This window comes from Tamandua tetradactyla, chromosome 1 (genome assembly GCF_023851605.1).
Source record: "Tamandua tetradactyla isolate mTamTet1 chromosome 1, mTamTet1.pri, whole genome shotgun sequence".
In the NCBI taxonomy this organism is placed as follows: domain Eukaryota; kingdom Metazoa; phylum Chordata; class Mammalia; order Pilosa; family Myrmecophagidae; genus Tamandua; species Tamandua tetradactyla.
Genome location: NC_135327.1, coordinates 162,678,871 through 162,701,945, shown reverse-complemented (window position 1 = coordinate 162,701,945; position 23,075 = coordinate 162,678,871). Strand labels below are relative to the sequence as shown.

The following is a 23,075-nucleotide window of genomic DNA, read 5'->3' as shown; positions in this document are numbered from 1 at the left end:
TTCTATGAAATTTTATAATTTGAATTCAGAAGTCAATAAAAACTGACAGAATAGAATTGACCTAAACTGAACAAAATGTTAGTCATAATCCTTGGAGGTTTTTTTTTTAACTTTTAAAGTTATGTGATACAACATATATACAAAGCAAAGAAAGAAAACAGCAATAATTTTCAAAGCACACTTCAACAAGTAGTTATAGAACAGATTCCAGAGTTTGTCATGGGCTACCATTCAGTCATCTCAGATTTTTTTCCTTCTGGTTGCTCCAGTGTTCTGGAGCAACTAGAAGGAAAATATGTATATATATTTTCATCACGTGTCTTTTTTCTTTTTTGTGAAAAATAACATATATACAAAAAAGCAATAAATTTCAAAGCACATCACAACGATTAGTTGTAGGACAAATTTCAGAGTTTGGCATGGGTTACAATTCCACAATTTTAGGTTTTTGCTTCTAGCTGTTCTGAGACACTGGATTCTAAAAGAAATATTGATATAATGATTCAGCAATCATATTCATTTGTTAAACCCTACCATCTCGGTGTAACTCCACCATTTCCTTTGGTCTTTCTCCCACTCTTTAAGGGTATTTGGGCTACCTCCATTCTAACTTTTTCATGTTGGAAGGGGATGTCGATAATTTGGGATAGGGAGATGGAACTAGATATTCTGGAGAGGCTGGCCCCTCTGCATTTGAAGACTTATCTGGTCCGGGGACCCATATGGAGGTTATAGGTTTCTGGAAAGTTACCCTAGTACATGGAACCTTTGTAGAATCTTATATAATGCCCTAGGTGGTCTTTAGGATTAGCAGGAGTGGTTTTGGTTGGGGTTTGGCAAGCTGTGACAGGTAGCAATGTCTAACCGAAGCTTGCATAAGAGGGACCTCCAGAGTAGCCTGTCGATTCTCCTCGGACTCTCCTGACCACTGATGCCTTATTTGTCACACTTCTTCTCCCCCTTTTGGTGAGGATGACATTGTTGATCCCACAGTGCCAGGGCCAGGCTCGTCCCTGGGGTCATCTCCCATGCCGCCAGGGGGACTTCACCCCTGGATGTCACATCGCACGTAGGGGAAGAACAATGATTTTATTTGCAGAGTTGGGCTTAGAGAGAGAGAAACCACATGTGAGCAACAAAAGAGGTTGGCAGTTTTCCTTTTCCAACACATATAAAATATAACTGCGACAATCAAATGGTATTTGGCCTCAAGGAAATATTTCTGAAAGCCTTGTAACTGAGAAAGGAAAAGCTTATCGCATGTTTTCATACTTATAATTACTATGTGAATTATTTTCTCTAACTTATTGATCATTCTCCCTAATTTATTGATTCTTTAATTTACAGATTGAATCTTATATTTCCTATTGTGGTGGACTGCCAGCCCCTGAACATTCAAACAATCCTTTGAGATACAAGTTTAGCTGGAGTCCAGTGGGAGTTCTGATGAACATAATGCAGCCCGCTACCTACTTACTCAATGGAAAGGTAAAGGATTATCATCAAATATCAAAAAATACAACCTGCAATAACTGCCGAAGAAAAGCTGACATCTTTCTCCCTGATACAGAGGCCCTTTAATATGGTTTCATTGCCTGTCCCATATTGTCTCCTTCTCTGGTATTTCCCAGTGTGTATTTTCTCTTCATTTAGAGTATAGTCTTCTTCACCATTCCGAGCAAAGCCTGTGCTCATTCTTACTGTTTTGTTTTTTTACAGGTTGTTTCTGCAACTTGAAATTCACTTGTCAGGTTCTCTACATATGTAAATACTGGCCATCTTTTGATTTATTTCAGCTTGACTGAGTACCTACTGTGTGCTGGACTTTAAGCAAGCGTATAGGCTGCAGTACTGAGTGAAGTTTCTGACTTAGGGAACTCACAGCTGGTTGGCAGATGGCTCTCTAAATGGGGGTTTTGGTGGGGCAGAGAAAGAAACAAAACTTTCTTCCCTAGCTATTGTGTCACAGAACATAAGATTCTCTGAATTTATTATTATTTTCATAAACTTTACAATAAGGAAATTATGGTTAAGGGAGAATGATCGAGACTTTTCTGCTGGGATTTAAGCCCAGGTCAAACTAACTCCAAATTTTTTTTTCTTTTCTTGCCAGATTGCTTCATGGCAGGAAAGATAGAGACTAGAATTAATACATATAATAAAATCTCATAAGTTCTAAACTATGCTAAAGTGCCACAGACATGCAGATGAGAGGGCCATTGATTTGGCTTTGGTGAGGGAGTGGGAGCAAGGAGAGTCATCAGAGAAGAGATGTGCTGGTCCTTGAAGGATGGGAAAGTGTGGGCAGGCAGGGATGCTGTCCCTCACAATCTGGGCACTCCACTGAGGACTGTGGCAGGCAGTGATTTCATTTGATTCTTATAGCAACCCTGTGAGGTTTATAAAGGAGTTGACAGACTTTGGAAGCTATGATACTCACCCTCAGTTAAAAAGATGACAAATGATAGAACCAATATCCAAATCATATCTGTCTGACTTCATAGCTTTTGCTCTTAATCATAAGGTGTTTTAGTTTCCTCATTGCAAAAGCAAATACCATGCAATGGGTTGGCTTAAATAATGACAATTTATTGGCTCATGGTTTTGAGGATAGGAAACATCCAAATCAAAGTATCAAGGTGATGATTTCTCCCTGAAGACTGTGCCATCCTGGGGCTGGTTGCCTATGATTCTTGGTCCTTGGTTCCCCTGCCACATAGCAGTGCACATGGCAGCCTTTCCTATGTTCTCCTCTTGTTGTGGTTTGCAAGCTGCCAGAATGTAATATACCAGAAACAGAATGGCTTTTAAAAAGGAGAAGTTGTTACATTGCAAGTTTATAGTTATAAGGCTGTGAAAATGTCCGAATTAAGCAAGGCTAAAAGAATGTCCAAATTAAGGCATCCAGGGAAAGCTACCTTGGTTCAAGAAGGCTGATGATGTTCAGGATTTCTCTCTCAACTGGAAAGGCACATGGCAAACATGGCAACATCTACTAGCTTTCACTCTAGGCTTTTCCAATGGCTTCCCCCGCCATGTTTTCTTTCTTCATCTCCATTGGCCTGTGGCTGTGTGGGCTCTGTTGGTTCTGTGGCTCTCGTGGCTCTGAAGCTTTTTCTAAAATAGTTCCCTCTTAAATGGCTCTAGTAAGCAAACCCACCTTGAATGAGTGGAGATACATCTCCTTGGAAACCATCTAATCAAAAGTTACCACCCACAACTGGGTGGGTCACATCTCCATGGAAACAATAGAAAAGATTCCAGCCCCAGTGATACTGAATGAGGATTAAGGAACTTGGCTTTTCTGGGGTACACAGCAGATTCAAACTAGCATACTTCTGTGTTCCATTATCATTCAGCTTCTTGCTTCCTGTGGCTTTCTCCTTATTGTCTGAATTTCATTCAGCTTGTTAAGGACTCCAGGAATAGGATTAAGACCCATCCTGATAGAGTTGGAATGCAGCCACACCCACAGGAATGGATTGAATTTAATAACATATTTTTCTGGGGTACAGACAGCTCCAAACCACCACATAGAGGAAGATTCATTTGGGAAACAGCATGGCCAGACTGAGCATCGGTAATACTTGAGAGGGATGAAATGGAGGGGAGGATGGCGATCGGCTGGGAAGGAAAGCTGTGGCCAGGACTTGCTGTGAATTTCGATACTTATTTGGTAGGTAATGGGAGCTGTGAGGGAGAGAAGGCTGGGCCTAGGTAAGGCCAGTGAGGCATTTTAGAGTGCAAAATTTCAAGAGGCATTCACTCTCAGGCTGCCCTTTTAGATTTTGTGCCCTGCGCACCTCATTGCTTCATCCTAGTCCTGGCCCGGTGATTGTATCTGAGTCTTAAAAAGACTTTTCCGGTAGCAGCATTATAAATTCTCAGTGTATCTGATAATCTAAATGTATTTCATGTACACACAAAGGAGTAAAGCAAAATAATTTCTTAAGAAACTAAGTCAATGTTATTATCGGGCAATATCTTTAGTGCTTAAGATGCAGAGTAATATCTTTGGCTCCTCAGTAGAATCACCAGGGGAGTTAGGGGGAGTTTGAAAAATAGTCAATAGTCATACCACCCCCTGAGGTTCTGATTTGATTGGCCTGGCAGTATCACCTGGGCTTTAGAATTTTTAAAAACTCCCCAAGTGATTCTAATGTGCAGCCAAGTCTGAGAATATGAGGGGACCCGAATTGCACTTAAAATGCTTCTAAATAAGCAGAGCACTTTTGGCTCTTGCTGAAAACATACAGTCACACGTTTCAGGATATGAAACAGGACCCTTGAGTTCTGGTCCAAGCTCTGGCTTTCCTCACAGTGTCACCTGAAGGTAGGCAGTCGACAAGGCCCACAGGGCTTCAGCCTCCATGTGTGATGTGAGCACTTACATCCGATCCATTTCTCCAGTTCTATGCGTCATGAAGATTTAGACCAGAAACTCAGTCTGCTATTCTGCCAAACATACTTCTTTTTACATCCCGCAGCCTGGCTCCTGCTACATTTCAACAGCTTCCCCCACCTTCTGCAGTCTTGCAAAGAGACAGGCTTATGTTTGGTATAAACTAACTTGTCAATACAGGAAACATTCTTGCTTCAATTTGGACAAAACTCTCCTTTTCAGGTGGCCATAAAAGTATTAACAATGACAACAATGAAAGGGTCAGCAGAGTGCAGCTAGTATAAGAAAGAGCAAGGGATTTGATGTCAGAGGGACTGGCTTTGTGTTCTAGATCTGCCGTCATTGGCTGTGGCACTAGAATAGTTATTTAGACTGTCTGAATTTTGAATTCCTTGTCTGAAGATGTGGACAATAAGACCAGCCTTGCAGAGTGCTAGCAGCAAAGTTGAATGAGGTCATATATATTTTAACCTCCCTGACAGCAAGTGGGCCACACAGTCAGCTACCGGCAAATATTAGCTACATTAGTTAATGGTGTTGAAAGTTCCGGAAAAGCAAGAGGTTATTTTCAGACAGCACAAACTGTATTCGTTGAATCTGAAGTTTTTTCCTTTCATCCTGAATTCCTTTTGTTAAAAACGAGTGCTTTTGGCATCTCCCTGACACTATGGAGAACACTGAAAGCGTGATGCTTTGCTTTGCTTTGCTGAAATGATACTTCTCAAGGTCCTGCTCAAACTTCCTCTTGTGAATGAAGTTTTTCCTGACCCCTGCAGCCCTGGTACAAGATTCTTTTCTCTGAACTTGACATTTTGTCTGAGTCTGAGAATTTTCCGGGGACTGCATTATTTACTCAGTAGTTCGAGTGTACCTGTCTGTCTCAAAACCAGGTTGTTAAACTTCTTAAACCTCTCTTGTATTCTTGTCCCTGCATCCTGTCTGCCACCATCACTCTCCACCACAGAATAGACTCTTACATAATTCGCAGAATCATGAGGGGGAGCCAGGTGCCCTCTCTGTCCTCCGCTCCAAGTTGAAGTCTTAAACTTTTCCAGTAGTGGCCTCTGAGTTAGGACATCTCATTGCTCTATATTTTTATATCAATTTCTGGCCACTGATACTATTTCTAACTTCTAACTTTGAATTTAATTTCTAACAAATTAATTTCTCTTCTATAAATTTGGAGACAGTGATGTTGCCTTCTCTTAGTTCTCTCACCTCTCTGTAGGTCATGGTTTATTTCCAACATTGGTGGCATTTGGGAATGGCTTGGCCACCCCTTCTCTGTTATGTCTTTCAGCCTCTTCCCTAAGCTAAACACATCATCTAAATAGGAACTGAGCATGTTCTGCAAAGGCAGCCCCAAGACACGTATTAGCTCTCCATAATTGACTGCAGCATCCACCCCACCATTTTTAGAAAATTAGAAGCTGCTGCTGCTCCCTCAGTTCTTGCAACTATTCTTAATGCAATTTCAGAAGCATCACTGCTTCAGTGACTTAGTCTGGTTATACAATGCTTTGTCAATAGCCCTCTCAAAATATTGATCCATAAATAAGCACAATTACAGAGACATTGTTGTATAGGAGAGACAACATGAGTGTTGGAGTCAGACCTGGGTTCATCTCTCCCTTCGAGGAACTTTTGAGTCTCAGTAGCCATCTCTGTAAAATGAGTTGCTGCATGGATTAAAGATAATGTATGTAAGGCACCTGGCACACACAGTGGTTCTTGATTTTTGATTGTCTGTTTCTCATGTTAAATTCCTTCCTGTTAATTTTGCTTTCAAGATTGTTAAGATTATAGATCTTGGTTCTAAAACATGTGACAGCAACTTTCAGCTGTTGGAAGACATGGGTGTGTGTGTGTGTGTGTGAGTGTGAGTGTGTGTGCATTTGCAGTGCTGGGGATGTGGGGAGTGGGGAGAAAAACAGTTTGACCTGCAATAGCAGTGAATAATGAGCCACAGTTTCTGTTGGAAGTGAGTCTTGGTTGTGAGTATTTGTTGGGGGGGAAAAAAAAGCATATTCTCTGCAAAATAGATAAATATGCCTTTCTGTCTTTATCCAAGTCATTAGAAAATGTTTAACAAGACAGGGCCTATTATTGAATCCTGTGGTATACCACTAGAAATACAACTCTGAGTTGATATCAAATGGTAATTATTTCCCAATGCCAGTAAACTGTGTTGATTGAGAATTATAATGATAATCAATACCAATACATCTCTGTGTTGACAGCAAATGATAATGATTACCCAATAATAGTACTACTCTGTTGATATCAAATGATGATTACCTAGTAATTTTTCAGGTTGCTTAGCCAGCCGAAAATCTCCCTAAATGAATCATCATCATTCAGCTCACATTTCCATATTTTCTTTACAAGGATCTCATGATACCCTTCTGAACCAATTGATTTATTTCTGGTTGGTAAAAAGCCAGAATTTCATGGTATTTATTTCAAGTAAGCAAATAAAACTTTAGAATTTCCACTGGGTACAGAAGAGGTTGATGGGGAAACTACCACAGTCAACATTTGCCTTCTTATTACATTTTTTTTTAAATTTAGAATCCTGATTGAAGCAATTTACTTTAAAGAAAGAGTACAGAACTCATCCCTCTGGAGATGTTTGCCGTGCAGTCTGGAAGAGTTTCACAAGAAAATTGATTGGAAAGCATTCTTTTCCTCTTTCATATTCTCACTGCATTTTAGATAGTGCTTGGTGCTCTGCAAAGCGAGTCTTTGAACCAAAGAGACCCTGTTGGGCCTGACGCTAAAGACATTGTAGCCTTTTTCCTTTTGGGGCTTCAGCCATTTATAAATAAATTTCATTTTCCTCTCTCATACCAAGGCATATGCAGGAAGCCATCCACTCTCTCTGGACCTCGTTATTTTAGCCAAAAACTCTTGAGCAAATTCCCCTGCATCTATTGTAAGGACACTGACAGCCGCCTGTGCAGTGTTGCTTTGGGCAGCTTTAGAGGCGTGGTTGGAAATTGTTTCCAATGGTGCAACCAGGGAAAAATCCAGTTCCACCAGCATCCCCAACCAGGACTCTCGGCCTTGATTTTATGACTCCAGCATGCTTTTCATTATCTCAAGGACTATTCCAGAACCTCAAAAATAAAAAATAAAAAAATAAATTAATTTTTAAACTAAGACTAAAGAAAAAAAAATCACTGCATTTTGGGAGTGTCTGTGCTGGGTAAAGAGATGTGCATAAGATAAATCAGAAGAGCTTGGGAATCAGTGGTTTAACTTCTCACGAGCAGTAGGTTCAAGGGGTAAGATTTATTTATCTGTATTTTGCTGTATATTCATGGCACTCTTGGGGGAGGACCCCTGTCCTAACATATGCCCGTAAGTGTACTAGTCTAGGTTCTGAGCTCCTTGCAGTTGCACAGTGTCTGGGCCTTGGTAGACATACAGTAATTGCTTTCGTCAATGGATGAGTGAATGGAGACAGGACTTCTATCTTTTTCATCAATCTCCTTCCTACTTCCACAAATTAGTGTGATCCCTGAACACATAGTGTGCTCAATAGATACTAGCTAGCTACGTGAATGAAATGTGTGAATGAAAGATGAGTACCAGATGTGGCATTCATAAGGGAATAAAGAAAAAAGAGAATATTAAAAGCATAAACAAACTCTAATGGGACATACTTTAGTGAGTGCCATTTTATCCAGGGACTAAAAAACATTGGTACCAAGACCTCAGTCAAGAATGAAATTCTTTATGTCAGAGTCATGATATGATACGGATGGACGATAATATTAGAGAAACATATTTGAATATGGAGTTTTGATTTTTGTGGTTTCATTATTTATTTTTTAAAATCTGCTACTGCTTTTTTTGAAAAATTATTTCTTTATTGCCCAAGTAACACCCCAAAGTGTAACAGATTATTGTAACCCCATTTATGCTTTTTCAATGTTTCTCAGGTTGTGAATGTTGCAGGGGGAGTCTCCTTTCTTGATGCTGTTTCTTCCATGAATTATTTCCCAGGATTAAACCTGGAAGGCTACCCTAACAGAGACAGTACAAAATACGCTGAGATTTACGGCATCCCATATGCTCACACTGTGTTGCGGGGGACTCTGAGGTTTAAGGTAAGCCGTTGGACTTCAGATTAAATATATTGCCTGTTTTGATTCAAGTGATGTGCACACTTCATTTTTCTTAGTAATAAAAAATAAGTTGGCAGATCAAGTTGGAGCCCATTTTATCAGGACTCTTGAGTGAATGTTTTAGGAGACTCAACTCCAGATGCCTTAAGCAGACATTCACTTATTGACTCATAAGGAGTAGGGAACTGATGGAGGACCATCTTCAGACCTAGTGAGATTTGGGGGTCAAATGCTCTCCCTGGGACTTGGTTTCTCTTCCCCTCTCAGCTCTGCTTTCCAGTATTGCTTCAGTCTCAGGCGCCGCATAGTGAGAGGACAGGGGCAACCTCTCAGGCCCCTCACAGCATCCGAGGTTCAAATCCGGTAGGAATGAAAAAGCACATCTTCCAAATAGGTAAAAATATGACTTTTTGTTTCATTAGTTGGGACCAATCCTTGAAGTGAGAGGGATAAAATATGCTGATTAGCTTTGGTCTATGTTAAGTTCCCTAGAGCTGAAGATGGTGTCAGCATGTAGGGGAAGTGGGATGGAGGCTGGGGGGGGGGTCTCCCCCAAAGCAAACTTGACAGCTTATTATCACAAAACAAAGAGTAGAGTCTAGGGGTATAAATATACACATCCACTACACATTTATTAGTCATAGAAGAACAGTTGCAAGTATGGCTAGATCAAGGCCAGCACATTTAAAATGCATATTGTGGTGCTTTTAGGTCCCCCTGCCTTGTGAGATTTCCTGGGCTAGGGCCAGAGAGAGGATTTGTTGTGTGTGTGTTAAACAATATCCACTAATTTTTTTTTCTGGGAGATGTCAGGCACATGAACCTGTATGTGATAACTCTTTAGTCTTCTGTGTGCTTTCCCCTTGCTCTTTTTATTGGCTGTTCCCTCTCCTTGAAATTTTCATTCCCCCAACACCTACACCTCTCTACTTCACCTTCTTCAACCATACTTCTTTGTTCTGTCTTTGGTGAGGCCCTTCATACCTTGTTATTTAAAATCACCACTTCCTCAACTCTGATGCTTCCTAATCCCCTTTCCCTACAAGGCATCGGCATCTGGAATCAGCAGACACTGGTGGTGTTAGTCACATGGGGAAAGCGTGAGCAGAGTTCATGTTCACAATGTCAGCACGTGAAGAGTGGCCTCTGGTTTGCCTCATTTTTCCATTTTAACCCCCTTTTATTCTTCAAGAATTTCTTACTCTTGAGAACTTCTATTGTATTTATTGGCACTTAGCATTTACTTCTTAGCATTTTCAGTTAGATTTTTTTTTTCCAGTTAGCTTTTTAGGTATACTTTTCTTGTTTAGGAACAGGTACCTATTCCTCACTGTTCAGGAATCAAATCAGTAATAATGTCCCAGGAACTATGGCCTGAGGGCACAGTGAAAACCCTAGTCTGAGTTGATGCTGTACCACCCCCAGCTCTAGCATATTTCTTTATTCTGTTCAATTGGCTTTAAGAACCAATTGAGTAGTGTCTTTTTCTTTCTCTTTTTTTGTGATTCAGGAGTTAGAGTTTTGTAATAGCATATCACAAAATTTCAGATCAGTTTTGTATCTTGTTAAACATGTAATCCCAGGAGTAGGGGATTGTTTTTAACTTTTTAAAAAAACTTTTAATTTTGAGGTATTTTTACACTCCAAAGAGTTGCATAAATTTAGAGTTCCCTAGTTACTGTCATCACTCAACTTCCTCCTACATGTTAAAATCTTACATAACAAGAGAACAGTGATCAAATCTAAGACGTTAACCTTGCTACAAAACTGTTAATTAAAACTACAAAATGTATTCAGATTTCACACTAATGTCCTTTGTTTCTTCACTTTAAAATCTTTCTATTGTAGTAACATATTTATAGCTCGAGTTTTCCCATTTTAACCACTTTCAAAGGTACAATTCACTGCTATTCATTACATTCCTAATATTGTGCTGCCATCACCAAGATCCATTCCCTGCTAATGTCCTTTTGCAATTCCAGGATGCAGTCCAGGATCCAACACTGCAGTTAGTTATCATGTCTCCCCTGTTTCCTTGATCTGTGATAGTTCCTTAGTCTTGAAGGAGTAGAAGGTTTTAATAGGTTCAAGAATTGAATAAAGCTCTCAAGAGTTTGTATGGTTGCGAGTCCACTCAAGACGACCATCCTGGGAATGCCAGCAACCCACATGTGCAATAGAGATGAGACATTTTCATCCAGTTTTGACAGTGAGGCCTGGGCTGCTCTCTTTCTCTGCCTGTCTGGCACCTGCTTGTCCTTCCAGACCTAGCTCTTTATCATCTTCCTACAGGATCTTCTCTAACTCCTTCCCCTTGGGGGCCTAGCGATCTATGGGAATTTTCCCTTCTTTGTGCTCCCATACCTCTGTGTTAATCTCTGTCACAACACCTTATGATAAGGTCATCTGCAATCATGCATTTTTCTTTCTTTCTTTCTTTTTTTTTTTTTGCCTATGATGTGCCAAGCATTATTTGTTTGACTCAACTGACCATTCTGTTAGACTGCTGCTTCTTTATGGGTGAGGACTGCGTTTTTCATCTTTGTGGTCTCAGCCTCTGGATGTGTCTGACTCATGGCAAGAGCTTGCTAAATGCTTATTAAACAGCTACATAAAATCAGTTCATCCAGAGATCACCATAAAAATGCATTTCTGAGATTAAGAAATAGTTCAGTAAGGTCTGCAGATTTAGGTGTTGGCTGAAGAGATCCTTGGAACCTATCAAATCTACAGGCAAGCTGAGCATATCAATTTTTGTTTCTCCTCTGTTTTGAAGTATATTCCCATTGGGTTAGAGCAAATAAATGCAACCTCTTTAATTAGAAACCTTTGAGCAATTTGAACAATGCAACCTTTCAGAAATGTGAAAATTGCTAGTTGACCACACACGCAATGGTGAAATATCTGACAGCTACGGGAACGTATTTCATATGGTAATAGCTTTGTTCCTTTACTAAAATTATTTCTTACATTTTTTTCTTTTCACTTTTGGTCTTGTTTGGGCAGTAATTGTAACAGCTACAGAGCTCCTTATTTTAGGTCTTCCAATCCCCAATGACCCCTTTATTTGCTCAGAGGAGCGTACCATTCTGGTCTTCCTTCACTTCATCCTTCCTTCACAATCTATTCTCCAGTCATTTGATCTCTTTCAGCAGACTGAAATATTGAGTAAGGGGGTAAGGGTGGTATGGGATTAAAGGAGATTCAAAATATATATATATAGATACATATATATAACTATAGATATATCTATATCTATCTATCTATCTATCTATCTATCTATCTATCTATCTATCTATCTATCTAACTATGTATCTATCTCTGCTTTCTATACCTACAGCCCAGCAGCTGAATAGACAAATACTTACAATTTAAGTAATATGATAGAAGTATGTATACAATGTTATGGGAATACAGAGAGTAAGGGAGTCACTGCTCACCTAGGGGGCTCAGAAGGTGTATTGAATTAGGATTTAAAGGATGAGTAAGCATTTCATAATTGAAGAAGGGTGGCCAACACATTCCAGCAGGTCTCTGAAACAGTGTATCATACCTGGGAAATGGTAAGTGGTAGATGTGATGATTGATGAACTGAGTTGAAGGGGCAATTTGTGATGGGTTTTATATAATTATAATATACAAAGGACCTCAAACTTCTCCTAAACAATGAAGGACACTTGAGGAATTTTCATCAGAGCAGTGACATGATCACATCTGTACTTTAGAAAATCTCTGATCCCTACCTCTTTTCCCACTCACTATGTGAACAGTGAATGGATTATCTACTTTGGGGAGTTATTTTTTTTTTTAAAAAAAGTATTTTTATTGAAAAATCTTCACACACATACATGCCATACATGGTGTACAATCAGTGGCTCACAATGTCATCACATAACTGTGTATTCATCAGAAAAAGAAATAAAAATTAAAAAGAAAAAACTCATACATGCCATACCTCATACCCATCCCTCTCATTGACAACTAGTATTTCCAATTTATTTTACCCTGAATTCCCCCTATTATTTATTTTTCATCCTTGTTTTTCTACTCACCTGTCCATACCCTGGATAAAAAGAGCATCAGACACAAGGCTTTCACAATCACACAGTCACATTGTAAAAGTTATACCTTTATACAATTGTCTTCAAGAATCAAGGCCATTGGAACACAGCTCAACAATTTCAGATACTTCTCTCTAACCATTCCAGTACACCACAGACTAAAAAGGGATATCTATATAATGCAAAAGAATAACTCCAGGATAACCTCTTAATTCTGTTTGAGATCTGTCAGCCACTGAAACTTTTTGTTTCATTTCTTTCTTCCCCCTTTTGGTCAAGAAGGCTTTCTCAATCCCTTGTTGCCAACTCCTGCCTCATCCCAGGAGATTTACATACCTGGGAGTCATGTTTCACGTAGCGGGGGGGTGGGGGGGGGAGACAGAGAATTCACCTGCTGTGTTGGCTTAGAGAGAGAGACCACATCTGAGCATCTGCAGGTGACTCTTAGGCCTAATTTTAAGCAGGCTTAGCCTATCCTTTGCAAGAATAAGTTTCATAGGGGTAAACCCCAAGACTGAGGGCTTGGCCTGTTGATTTGGTTGTCCTCACTGCTTGTGAGACTATCAGAAATTTTCCAAATGAGGAAGTTGAATATTTCCTCCTTTCTCCCAAGTCCCCCAAGTATTTGCAAATACTTATTCACTGCCTAAATTACTATGGGATATATCAGGCATCACACTAACCTGGACAAACCAACAAGTCTCACACCCTATTCAAGATTCCATGTACATATGGTGTTCAACTGGACTTACCATACAAGTTAAATTAGGTAATGCACTACCCAAAATATAAATTTTATAGTAAATAAACATCTCCTCCTTTGGTCTAACACAGAAGTTGAAGTTTTAAAATATGGATGATATCATTCTTTACCCTATATTCTGCTCTACCTTAGTCCTATCCAGATCAGCTTCATTCACATCTCTACTCGAAATCTGATCCCTTTTTCAACTTTTTAAACAGTTCCTGTATGGGGTACTGCTGACTTCCAGAGTTTCAGAGTTCTAACTGAGTCTTAGTTGTCACATAACTACCCGAAGTTTCTAGGAATGACCAGGTTATATACAAATAGTTCAGTATCTCAGAATTTAGAAATAACAGAACTCCTGAATATATGTGACTGCTGTAAGAGCTTACAATCTAGGACCCTTTACACTAGACCCCAACCTGATAACCCATGCTCTCAACTTCAGTTCACCAAATTTTTATATTATAGTTAGTCCATATGATTGAGCCATGATAATATTTGTTTTTTTTTGTTCCTGACATTTCATTCAACATATAGTCCTTAAGGTCCATACACCTAGTTGCATGCCTCACAACTTCATTCCTTCTTGCAGCTGCTCAGTAGTCTGTTGTATGTATGCACCACAGTTCCCCCTTCCATTCCTCAGTTGTTGTACCCTTAGGCCACCTCCATCCATTGGGAATCCTGAATACTGCTGCCATAATCACCAGTGTGTAAATGTCCATTCATGTTCGCACACTCAGTTTTTCCAGGTATATACTGAACAACAGGGTTTCAGGAACATATGGCAACCTTGGGGGATATTCTTATAGGTGCCTTCTTTTATTATAAAAGAGAGGACAACTGGCTGTGCTACTGAATAATCTGCTGAACTAGCAGCATATAACACGTGGTGAAGTTTGCCTTTACACTGCTTGGGAAATCCCATTTGTGTGTTACGCAGAAACACAAGAAAAGACTGAATTTTGCAAAGGCTCGTATACAAACAGTGGAATTGTTATGATGCTTTTGATTTTGATTTGAACTTGAAAATAGTTGCACTCATTCCAGCAATATAAATTACTATGTTCAGACTTTCTAAATTAGTTCTGAAGATAGATCCCTCTTTTTTTAGCTTTGTTTTTTCCTTTGAAAGGGAAAATTTTTCACATATCCCTTATTCATTTTTGTTTTAGGGATATGCCAAAGCTTTAAATGGATTTGTAAAATTGGGTCTTATAAACAGAGATGCATATCCAGCCCTTCGACGTGAAGCTAACCCTCTCACCTGGGTGAGTGACTCCAGAATTGTGTGTTGTATGCTGCTTTTCAGAAATGCCTTCTGAAATTTTTAGATGTGAACTCTTCTTTGGACTTGCAAAAGAACACATTCTGTAGCTTATCTGTAGGATCCAAAGTCTCCTTTCTCTTCACTATGCTGCCTGTGGCAGGCAACTCTTCACAAAAGTTGCCTGTTCCCTGTGGCAACTTTTACTATTTAATTGGTTTTTAGGTCCTGGGGGTAGATGTATTTGCTCTCTGCATTGAACTCTGAGCTCTGTCAGTTGTCCAAGTGGTGAACCAGTGATAGGAGTTAAGCTTCGGCCTCCTGAAACTGATAACCCAGGAGAGATACTAGAGGCATTACAGAAATGGATCCTGTTCTAGTTTGTAAGCTGCCAGAATGCAAGATACCAGAAATGGAACAGCTTTTAAAAAGGGGAATTTATTAAGTTGCAAATTTACATGTTATAAGGCCATGAAAATGTCCAAATTAAAGCAAGGCTATAGAAATGTCCAATATAAGGCATCCAGGGAAAAATACCTGGTTCAAGAAGACCGGTGACATTCAGCATTTTTCTCTCAGCTGGAACGGCACAAGGCAAACATGGCAGTGTCTGCTAGCTTTCTCTCCAGGCCTCTTGCTTCACAAAGCTCCTCCAGGGCATTTTCCTTCTTCATCTCCAAAGGTCTCTGGATGCTTAGGCTCTCAAGCCTTTTCCAAAATGGTTTCCTCATAAATGACTGCAGTAAGCAACCCCACCTTGAAAGGCTGGAGACACATCTCCATGGAAATGGTCTAATCAAAAGTTACAGCCCACAGTTGGGTGAGTCACATCTCCATGGATAATCAAAAAGCTCCCACCCAACAATACTGAATGAGAATTAAAGGACATGGCTTTTCTGGGGTCCATAAAAAATTCAAACTGCACAGGTCCCCCTATGCCTAAATCCAATCAGTTCTCTCATTTGGCCATTTATAACTATGAGAAATTTGAATTTTCCATTATAAGTAATAAGTTAATGCCCTTATCTGTTATACCAAATATGTTTATGTCCACATCTTTGTGATATCCATATCTTAGTGCCTCAGAGTTGGAAAGGACATTGGAGGCCTGGAACTGAATGTAAAGTAGGACTTTTGCTAACTGGTTAGGAGTTAATGTGTTACTAGCTGGTCTTTCAAATTAAACTGATGCCCCTGTATTCCAAAGAAATGCCAAAAATGGATCACAAGGAGAAAAGGAATGATATTGCTGATACCCATTAAATCCCCCAAAGAAACACTGGTATTTTTGCTAGCCAATTGCTTTTATATTCAATTTTCTGTATATTTGAATGCCTTTCCAATCTAAGTGCTCCTTTTCATAAATTTAGTTGTTAGATAGAAGTGAATCTGGGATTGAGGTAGCTTGATTGGATAGTACGGGGCAGGCATTCTTGGGGATGGTTCCATTATATATCTTTGTAGCTACAGTCTAGAACAAGAGTCAGGAAATTTTGTTTTGCAAAGGACCAGATTGTAAATATTTTAAGCTTTATGGACAATATATCTTGACCACAACTATGCTCTGCTATTGTAAAACAAAAGCCATAGACAATGCATCAATAAATGAGCATGACTGTGTCCCAACAGAAGTTTATTTGTAAAAACAGGTGGTGGGCTGGATTTGCTCTGTGAACCATATTTGTGGACCCTTGGTCTAGAACCTAACTTTTTCCATTAGAGCCTGGAAAAAAGTCTGGTTGGGAAAGTAGAAAAACTCTGACCGCTATTTTAGTGTTCTTCCTTTGAGATTTTATTATCTGCAAGGTCATTCTCATCTCCTGAACCTACAAAAGAACTCTGGTTGCTACTAGCAACCACAGCAGTAAGCATCTTCCACTTCATTCTGACCAAAATTGGCTACTGGAGGGTGGGGAGAATGTATGGGAAAAATGTGGAGATGATATACAAGGGGAGAAATGTGCTGGTAAATATGGAAATGTGTTGGTAAATATGGTATTATTCTGTTTAGTATTGAGCTGATGTTATAACCTATTTTTATTTTATTCCATTATTCTGTAATACCATCCTCTCATTGGGGTGTGTGTGTGTGTGTGTGTGTGTGCATGAACATGTCTGCATGCATGTTACATATATGTGTTATAATTTTCTATATATAATTTGAAAAATTTGAGATGTATTTGAAGGCCAGTGCCTTAACAGGATAATTTTTCAATTAGTTTTTTATACTTTTAGGAACTTAGAATTTTCATTTTTATTTTTTCTAACCAGAAAGAACTTCTTTGTGACCTAGTTGGGATTTCACCTTCCTCCGAACATGATGTGCTTAAGGAAGCTGTCTGTAAGAAACTAGGAGGTGACAATAGCCAGCTGGAGGCTGCTGAGTGGTAGGTACCCTCCATTCAACTTTGAGCAAAATATATTGGATCAATGATTATGTAGTCCTGTCTACTCGATAAAAGGTCAAGAACCATGCATTTATATTTACTTTTGAATTTGTTGTTTGTATGTTGGCCTGTTTTAGAGAGATTACCATGTACTATGTTTACTTGGGGATAAAAAGAAGTAAAGAAAGGAATTCAGTGATAATTATAATTTGAGAAATAATTATTTTGAAACACTTTCCCACTCAGTTCTCAAGAAATATGGGAAATTTTTTCTTTCCTATAAGACATTTGTCATGTCTTCCCCCAACTGCTTTAAAACTTTCATTCATGTGGCACAGCAAGGCTGTGGAACACTGTGGCCACTATCTTCAATGTGAGACAACTAACCTATAAATTAACCTCACAAAAATTTGCAGTGACTTTGACTTACAATGCTTCAGCTCTGCTCCAGGCAGCCGTGCCTGGGGAAGATCTAGTGTGATTCTAAAGGTTAAAATAGTATTGTTAATTTGCCATTTAAAATAAATTTATAACTTGGACTACATCTTGTGATTCTTCCCTTTCAAGATAAAAACTAAGGAGCTCCCTTCTGCTTCCCTAGTGAGAACACATATAGGAATTGAACTAATGCAGCTCTATTTTGTGCTTCTCAGGTTGGGATTACTTGGGGATGAACAGGTCCCTCAGGCAGAGTCCCTTGTGGATGCACTTTCCAAGCATTTGGCCATGAAGCTTTCCTATGGTAGGCCATGGGGTATTAGCTAAATGTCTCTGAAGAATTATAAGATGTAGCCAGTGCAACCAGATAATTAGTTTGGAGTGCTGGAGCCAAGTGGTAGGAATAGGGACATATGATATAAGGGAAAGGGCAGTTGGGTTATTTTTTGAGAGGGAAGAACAAATGAACTGAGAAGTAGGAATGACTTTGGTTAATATGGGGAGGGAGGAATAAAAATTGGTTGGTTTTACTTTAATTTTTAATGCATTAAGGAAATGCTGAAGAAGTGTTCTGTGAGGGAAAGTGTGTGGCCTCTATAACTGTCCTCAGGTCTGTAGCCAGGCTGTAATGATACTGTCCCGGACAGAGAGGAAAGTGACCAGTGTTATAATATCCTTGAGTGTTTCATTTGACCTTTGGGATAGGAAGCAGCATTGAACATTGTCAAAGGACCATTTCTAATGAGAAGGGAAAATTGTGGGAGCAGACGGGCAAGTGGAGGAGATGAAATACAGTGTTTGAATTGTAACTATAGTGGCAGTTTAAATCTTTTTACTTACTTTAAGGACCTGGAGAACGGGATATGATTGTGATGAGAGACAGCTTTGGAATCAGACATCCTTCTGGACATTTGGAAAATAAAACTGTTGATCTCGTGGTTTATGGGGATGTCAATGGCTTTTCAGCCATGGCTAAAACTGTGGGTTTACCCACTGCCATGGCGGCCAAGATGTTGCTTGATGGTAAGTTCCATTCATTTGAGGACTAAATCTGTCTCCGTATCCCCTCCCAGGCATCCAGGGCCTGGACATCAAATAATTGCTCTTGAGAATAATACTGAATTCACTACACGAGATGAGCCATCTCAGAATATCCAAGTGCTAGCCGACTGAGAGGGGAACTTGAGGTGAATAAAGAGCATGGCCTATGGAGTTAGATCTGATTTTTGTCCCAGCCCAGTTGCCAGCTGGCTGAGTGATGGGCACAAGTTACTCAGTGTCTCTGATACAGAACTTCCTCACCTTTATGTGTCATCCCTGACTGATTGGATTGCTGTGAAGCTGAGGCTCCCACCACATACCGCACTCCTGGGAATGTTAACTTCCTTTCTTTCTTTCATTGGTGTTTGCTATTGTAGGCCTGTTAACAATACTGAAATAGCAAAACATACTCACTGCTAGATCCTCAGGAATACCGACCATGTTTTACTAATATTCAGAATCTCAGCATATTATCAGTACTCAATAAATATTTTGTAATTTTTAATTATTTTAATTTTTAATTAATAATTTTTAATTAATAAACTTTAATTAATAATTTTTGGAATAAATAAAGGAATTTCAATTTCAATTTGCCCTTCTCCCTTTAAGATCACGTACACATTCAGTAAGCATTACCTATGGCTATAATACCCCATTTGGCCTTTATGAAAGGATGAAGGAAATAGAAAACTTCAAACATATAAATGTGAAATAATGAAAAAAAAATCTACAATAGCGTGTCAGCCAAATATGTAAAATTAAACCAGTTATTCAGTTATTGCAGAAACCGAGTAAAGTGGTTGTCATGGCTTTTAAGGAAAGCACCCAGACTTACTGTTCCAGCCATTCTAATGGTGCCTGCACCTAGATAATCAGAATGACTTCAATTCCTTCTGTTGGTGTTATGCCCCCCCAAAATTACATCAGCAAGTACAGCAGACCAGTTTTATTTCACTTTCTTGGTCTCTCTCTGGGCAGCAGTTGATGTAGTTAAGTGTACACATTTTATCACTGTCCCTATTTCAAGCTGTGCTTTCTATTTAAAGTTAACCTCTTTTCCTTACAGCTGTTGTTACATAATAATTTAGCAGGAGACAGTTAAGTACCTATTTTTAAAATGCCTAGGCCTTCTGTAACTCATTGACTTTGAGATTACTGCTCTATTGGGAGATGCTTGCTGTGGAAATTAACTTTTTCTTTTCAGTTTTTTTACTTTTTTTTTTGCATGGGCAGGCACCGGAAATTGAACCCGGAGCATTCTCCCTACAGCACCACTGCCTGCCCTTTTTGAGTTTTTTTAAACGTTTGTTTCATTTTTTTTTTAAGAACTAGCTTTTGGTTTTGTTTATCTCTTGTTTTTTATTTCCCAGTCTTTACTAAATTTTTTTTTTAATTAGAGAAGTTTTAGGCTCACAGAAAAAATCATATAGAAAATGCAGTGTTCCCATCCGCCCATAATTAACACTTTGCATTAATGTGGTACCTTTATTATAATTGATGGAAGAATATTATAATTTTACTATTAACTTAATGCATAATTTACATTAGGGGTGTATTTTTTTCCCCACATACCACCCTCTTATTATTAATAGCTTGCATTCATGTGGTACATTTGTTATATATGTTACTAGGATAAAAATTAAAAGATGAAACATAGGACGATACAACACAGTGAATCTTATTGTAAACTATGGACTACAGTTAATAGTACAATTATAAAAATGTTCTTTCATGAATTATAACAAGTGGAAATTAACTTTTAACACTGCTTCTAAAATGGTAATTGCAATTTATTTTCTTTCAGGTGAAATTCAAGCCAAAGGCCTGATGGGGCCTTTTTCAAAGGAGATCTATAGACCAATATTGGAGCAAATTAAAGCAGAAGGCATTATATATACTACACAGAGCACGATCAAACCATAATTGGGAATCACATTTTATTTATGTCCCCAGGCAGCATAGCCCTGAACTTTGTGTGATAGACTTGTCTGCTAATGTGCTGTTTTAAAGTTTAAAAGCATGATATATTTTGATTAAGTCAATGCAGTGGTATTTTTGACATACAGAGTTCTATTTTGATATGAAAACACTTGTAACAAGAGACGCTACTAATTACCTGAGAACTTTAAGAATTCTAACGCGTTTTTTTCACTTGTACATAAAAGTGGTAACGATTGTGCTATTTGTTATTTTATTGTGCCACTTTTTTTCTCATAAGGATATATTTTCCTATAATCAGCAGATGATGTTTTACCTTTTTAATTCTAAAAATTTGTTCATGCAGCTATATTTTTGTATTTTTCAAATTGAATCCATTAGCTACTCTTAGATAACCTATCTACAAACTTTGCAGTCATGTTACTTCATGGGTATTTTTTTGTAAAGTTATATTAGCTTATTTAGTAAATTTCATTCCTTGTAGTTTTCTCTTGAGTGCTTGGAAAAGGGAATAGATAAAGATGAATAGATAAGATTACAAATCACATGATCATCTCAATCATGCAGAAAAAACAATTGGACAGGATTCAACATCTTTGCATGATAAGAGCACTGAACAAACTAGGAATAAAAGGGAATTTCCTCAGCCTGAGAAACTGCATCTACCAAAAATATACAGTTGGCTTCATACTCAATAGTGAAAGACTGAATGCTTTTCCTAAGATCATGAACAATATGAGCATGCCCATACTTACCACTTCTATTCAACTTGTTCTGGAGCTTCTGGCCAGACAACTAGGCAAGAAACTGAAATGAGACAACCAGATTGGTAAAAAGAAGTAAAGGTATGTATCTTTGCAGATGACATGATCTTTTATATAGAAAATTCTAAGAAACTCAATTTAAAAAACACTAGAACTTGCACTCCCCCCAAAATAAACAAACCAATAAAAAATTCAACAAATGGTGCTGCAGTAATGGGATACTCATATGGAAAAAGAATGAAATGTGACCCCCACCATACATTGTACATGAAAAAAAATCCAAAAAGACACTAGAACTAATAAATGAGTTCACTAAAGCAATGAGCTCAAAATACAAGATCAAGAATTAGTTGTGTTTCTGTACAGTAGCAATGAGTGAACTAAAAATGAAAACAAATAAAACAACTCCATTTACAGTGGCATCAAAAGAATAAAATGGGAATAAAATTGAGAGTCCAGAAATAACCCTCACATTCATGGCCAATTGATTTAAAAAAAAAAGTGGGGGTGGTGCCAAAGCAGTTCAATGGGGAAAAATTAGTCTTTTCAATATACGGTGCTAGAACAACTTGATGTCTACATGCAAAAGAATGAAATTGGACCCCTACCTCGCAATATATACACAAATTAACTGAAAATGGTTTAAAGCCCTAAATGTAAGAGCTAAAACTATAAAACTCTTAGAAGAAAACAGGCATAAATTTTACTGACCTTGAATTAGGCAGTGATTTCTTAGATATAGCACTAAAAGCATAAGCAACAATAACAGAAAATATAAATTGGATTTCGTAAAAATTTTTGTCCTCAAATGACACCATCGAGAAAGTGAAAAGACAATCCAAAGAATGTTGGAGAAAATTTTTGCACATTATGTCTGATAGGTGACTTGTATCTTAATATATAAAGCATTCTTATAACTCAGTAAACTATATAAATAACTCAATTTTTAAAATGGACAAATGATATGAATACCCTCCACAGAAGGTATACTAATGGCCAAGAAGCACATGAAAAGATATTTGGCATCATTAGTCAAGAGGGAAATGCAAATCCAGATCATGAGGTGTGACACCCCCTAGGATGGTTATACTTAAAAAAGACAGATAATCGTGTTCTGATGAGAGCGTGGAGAAATCTGAATGCTCATACCCTGCTGATGAGAATGTAATATGGTGCAGCTGTTTTGGGAAACTGTCTGGCAGTTCCTCAAAGAGTTAAACGTAGAGTAATCATATGATCTGGCTATTCCACTGCTAGCTACATACCTAAGAGCAGCAAAAGCATATATGTCCAAATGTTCATAGCAGCATTATTAATCATGAACAAACAGTTGGGAAAAAAATAGATAAACAAAACATATATTTTTTGGCCTTGAAAAGAAGCCCTAATACATGTTTCAACATGAATGAAATTTAAATATGCCAAGTGAAAGAAGCCAGTCACAAAGGACCACATATTGTATGAATTTATTTATATGACATGCTCAAGTGGGCAAATCTATAGATAAGCAATCTAGATTGGTAGTTGCTTAGGCTGGGAATTTTATGGGGAAATGAGGAGTGACTGCTAATGGACATGGGGTTTCTTTTTGGAGTGATGAAATGTTCTAGAGTTGACTGTGGTAATGGTGTCACAGCTCTGAAAATAAAATCATTGAATTTTATACTTAAAAATGTGTGAATCATATTTCCATGTTATTATTAAAATACACATAAGAATTTTTTTTTTTTGCTCCTTTGGGAAATGACTCTGCCCTTTAGAGACATGAATACATTTAGCACGTGTTTGACTTTTGTGTATTATCCTTGTATGCTGATATATGAATCTAATTTTGTCCTTGAAATAAGCAGGTACTATATGTAAGATCTACGACAGGTGAGAAAACCTGTCATCTCC

At 38.3% G+C, this 23,075-nt stretch overlaps 1 protein-coding gene across 5 annotated transcripts in view; it reads left to right on the top strand.

Annotated features, from left to right (window-relative positions):
• Positions 1 to 22,852, top strand: part of AASS (aminoadipate-semialdehyde synthase) — a 77,401-nt gene extending 54,549 nt beyond the window's left edge. For 4 of the 5 annotated variants that reach the window (XM_077119036.1, XM_077119118.1, XM_077119309.1 and 1 more), the window contains 7 exons: positions 1,348 to 1,488; positions 8,350 to 8,517; positions 14,520 to 14,615; positions 16,883 to 16,998; positions 17,652 to 17,740; positions 18,283 to 18,459; positions 20,282 to 22,852. In XM_077119036.1, coding sequence (XP_076975151.1) covers positions 1,348 to 1,488; positions 8,350 to 8,517; positions 14,520 to 14,615; positions 16,883 to 16,998; positions 17,652 to 17,740; positions 18,283 to 18,459; positions 20,282 to 20,400 — 906 coding nt within the window. In that variant the 3' untranslated portion in view covers positions 20,401 to 22,852. Of the gene's footprint in view, positions 1 to 1,347; positions 1,489 to 8,349; positions 8,518 to 14,519; positions 14,616 to 16,882; positions 16,999 to 17,651; positions 17,741 to 18,282; positions 18,460 to 20,281 lie in introns of those variants that run through there. The other variant, XM_077119196.1, reaches the window with a different exon arrangement.
• The last annotated feature ends 223 nt before the right edge of the window (positions 22,853 to 23,075 follow it).